Here is a 2,829-nt window from a genome sequence, read left to right on the forward strand (position 1 = left end):
CTCATCAACCGCGAATTGTCGGAGCACTTGCATGGCCAGATAAGGAGCGGACGCTAAACCATAAGTCACCGTGAGCAACCGATAGTGCGGATCGAGCGGTAGGAAGTCGCCACAAGATTCTCTGAAAGTCAGCATTATCAGAATGAATTCGTATCTGGCGAAACATTTTAGCTACGTCGGCAGTGTAGACGTAGCAAAATTTTCGCCAGCGCAAAATTATCGACGCAATGTCTTGTTGCAGTTTGGGACCTATCATCAAATGCTCGTTCAGTGAGGTTTCATCGCGAGTCTTAGAAGAGGCATTGAATACTACCCGCAACTTGGTACTCGAGCTCGACTCGCGTAATACGAAGTGATGAGGAATATAAACCGGATTGTGTCGCGGTGATTCGGAAGGCTGTATCATCTCCATGTGTCCCATAGACTGGTATTTGGACAGAAATTCGTGATATTGCGCGGCAAGGCCCGGATTTTTATTTAAACGCCGTTTCATGTTAGCGTAAAGTAATAGAGCTCTTGGAAGAGAGTCACCTAGGTTAGAAGGAGAGCCGCCTTTAAACGGTAATCGTAGAACGTAGCGTCCGTCCAATGCACGAGTGTGAGTGTCGGCAAAATGTTGCTCACACTGTTCATCTTCTTCCAATATAATTGGGGGAGACGGGATGTTTTTATCTTCCCAGAATTTCTGAAGCAAAGCATTGATATCCTCGCACGACACACAATGGAAAACGGGGATGGATTCCGTCCGGTCGGAGCTACCAGTAGGTCCGGAGACAATCCACCCGAGCACGGTAAGCTGCGCGGTAGGGGTACCGAGAGGCCCTTGTCGAAGACCTTTCAATAATAGTGGGCCGTACAAGTCGGCGCCAATAAGGATGTGAATCGGATGACCGCTCGACGGATTGAGGTCTACCAACGGCAAATCACGCAAGTGCGGCCACGATTTTACCGGTCTTGTCTGAGAGGTGGTGTAAGCGGTGATTTTTTGGTAAACAAAGGCCGTGAACGGGAATGCCGGGCCTTCCCCGTTGCAAGAGGCGAAAGAAAGATTAACGCGAGATCGAGCAATGCCGCTAAATTTCTCCCCGAAACAATGTATTTTCCAGCCGGCGCGATGACGCTTGGTTCTCATTGTTTAGCAAAGTGACTCCGAAATGAAGCTATAAGTGGACCCTTGGTCCAATAATGCGCGTAACGTGAAAACGTGACCTTCAGGTGTAGTAATTTTAATCCAAGCGGTGGCTAAAAAAATCTAAGGAGTCGATTCTACTTGTTTTTTTGACGTTCGAACGGTTTAAACGGTAGCAGAGATCATACCCTCCGGTGAAGCGGGCGTCAGGTTCGATGCAGCGTTCGACGCCGGAGCGGAAGCCGAGGGTTCCGTTTTCTTTGCATAATTTTTGCTCTCAATATGAAGAAGCAAATGATGCGCGCGACGGCAGGTATTGCAACGACCTTTGCTCTTGCAATTCTTTAATTGATCGGACTTCAAACAATTGAAGCAGCACTTATATTGTCTTGCTGATAACCTACGCTGTTCCACCGATTGGGCTAAAAAACCATCGCACTTGGCCAAACAATGACTTTCGGAACATTTTGCGCACTTTAGGATCAAAACGTGATTAACGGAAGAGCGGCCTTTATGGTTTCGCGAATGGTTCGGCACGAAGTCGGAATGTGGCGGGTAGTCTCCGAGCCCGCGGATACAGCACGTCATGAAGTCATGAATTTTCTTGTAGGTAGAATACGCAGTCGAATTGCCTCGCGTCAAGTTCCATTCGTTACGGATATGCGTGCTGAATTTTTGAGCAATTATATAGACCAGTAGGTCGTTCCATTGGTCAACCGGACGTTTCATGGCGGTCAAGGCAGCTAGATCAGCGGACGCGATATCTCGTAGTCGTTTCAAATCGCTAGCCTGCTCCGTTTTCATTTGTGGCAGGTTCACGAACGAATGGATATGAGCTTGAATAATCGTGTTCCGATTCTCATACTCGTCGATGAGAAGCGTCCACGCGGCATCATAATTCTCATCGAAGACTTTAATGTTACTAACAAGTAACGCGGCGTCATCGGTGAGGATTGATTTTAAATAATGTAACTTTTGAGAGTTTGTCAAGGAATCATTATTTGCTAAATAGACTCAAAAATACCGCGAAAATTTTCCCACTCGGTGAAACTTCCCGAAAACTTAGAAAGCTCGATACGAGGCAATTGCATACCGGAGGACGCGTCGCGCAGAGAAGACTCGTTACCCCTTCCCGATGGAGTAGGTTCAAACTTCGAAAATTTACTGACCGCGTCGGCGAGGTAGTCCGCGGTCTTGATGTAGCTGTTCTCAGCGTTAAAGATCTCCAAGATCTCCTGCTTGACAAAGTAGGTTTCCGTCCTTTGTTTCTCTGCAATAGCCGTTTGTAGTATCCTCACATGCAGCGCTTGACATTGGTCCCACACTTCTCCAAGGCGGACTGTCTTGATGTCGTCTTCGGAAGAATTATGTTAGCCTTTGCTAACTTTTTGTAGTTGACTAGCACTCGATTTATTGAAGCGATCACGTTGCGTTGTTCAATTAATAGAAGGCGTAGGTCAGACATGGTGAGTAGCTGCCGTCGGCAGTCACTGAAGGGGGGCATGAATCGCGGCGGAGTCACAGAGATTCTTGAGGTCGACTGACGTATGCTTCCCTTCTGAACTTGAGGCCACGTCGATATAAATCGAAGGTTTCCGAATTTTTTTCCAAAAGAGAAATTAAAGTGGTGCAAAACCGAGGTTCTCTTAGCGTGGGTGTGTCAGTCACGGCACCTTCCGAAGAGATTGGTTCGTTAGCGA

At 47.4% G+C, this 2,829-nt stretch overlaps 1 protein-coding gene across 1 annotated transcript; it reads right to left on the reverse strand.

Moving 5' to 3' along the window:
- Positions 1 to 4: 4 nt before the first annotated feature.
- On the reverse strand, positions 5 to 1,132 carry LOC114931287 (uncharacterized). Its single transcript, XM_029303265.1, has one exon. It carries the CDS (start codon positions 1,130 to 1,132, stop codon positions 5 to 7), a length of 1,128 nt encoding a protein of 375 aa, XP_029159098.1.
- Between the last annotated feature and the right edge of the window lie 1,697 nt (positions 1,133 to 2,829).

This window comes from Nylanderia fulva, unplaced genomic scaffold (genome assembly GCF_048542155.1).
Source record: "Nylanderia fulva isolate GAGA-0341 unplaced genomic scaffold, ASM4854215v1 Scaffold95, whole genome shotgun sequence".
Lineage (NCBI taxonomy): Eukaryota > Metazoa > Arthropoda > Insecta > Hymenoptera > Formicidae > Nylanderia > Nylanderia fulva.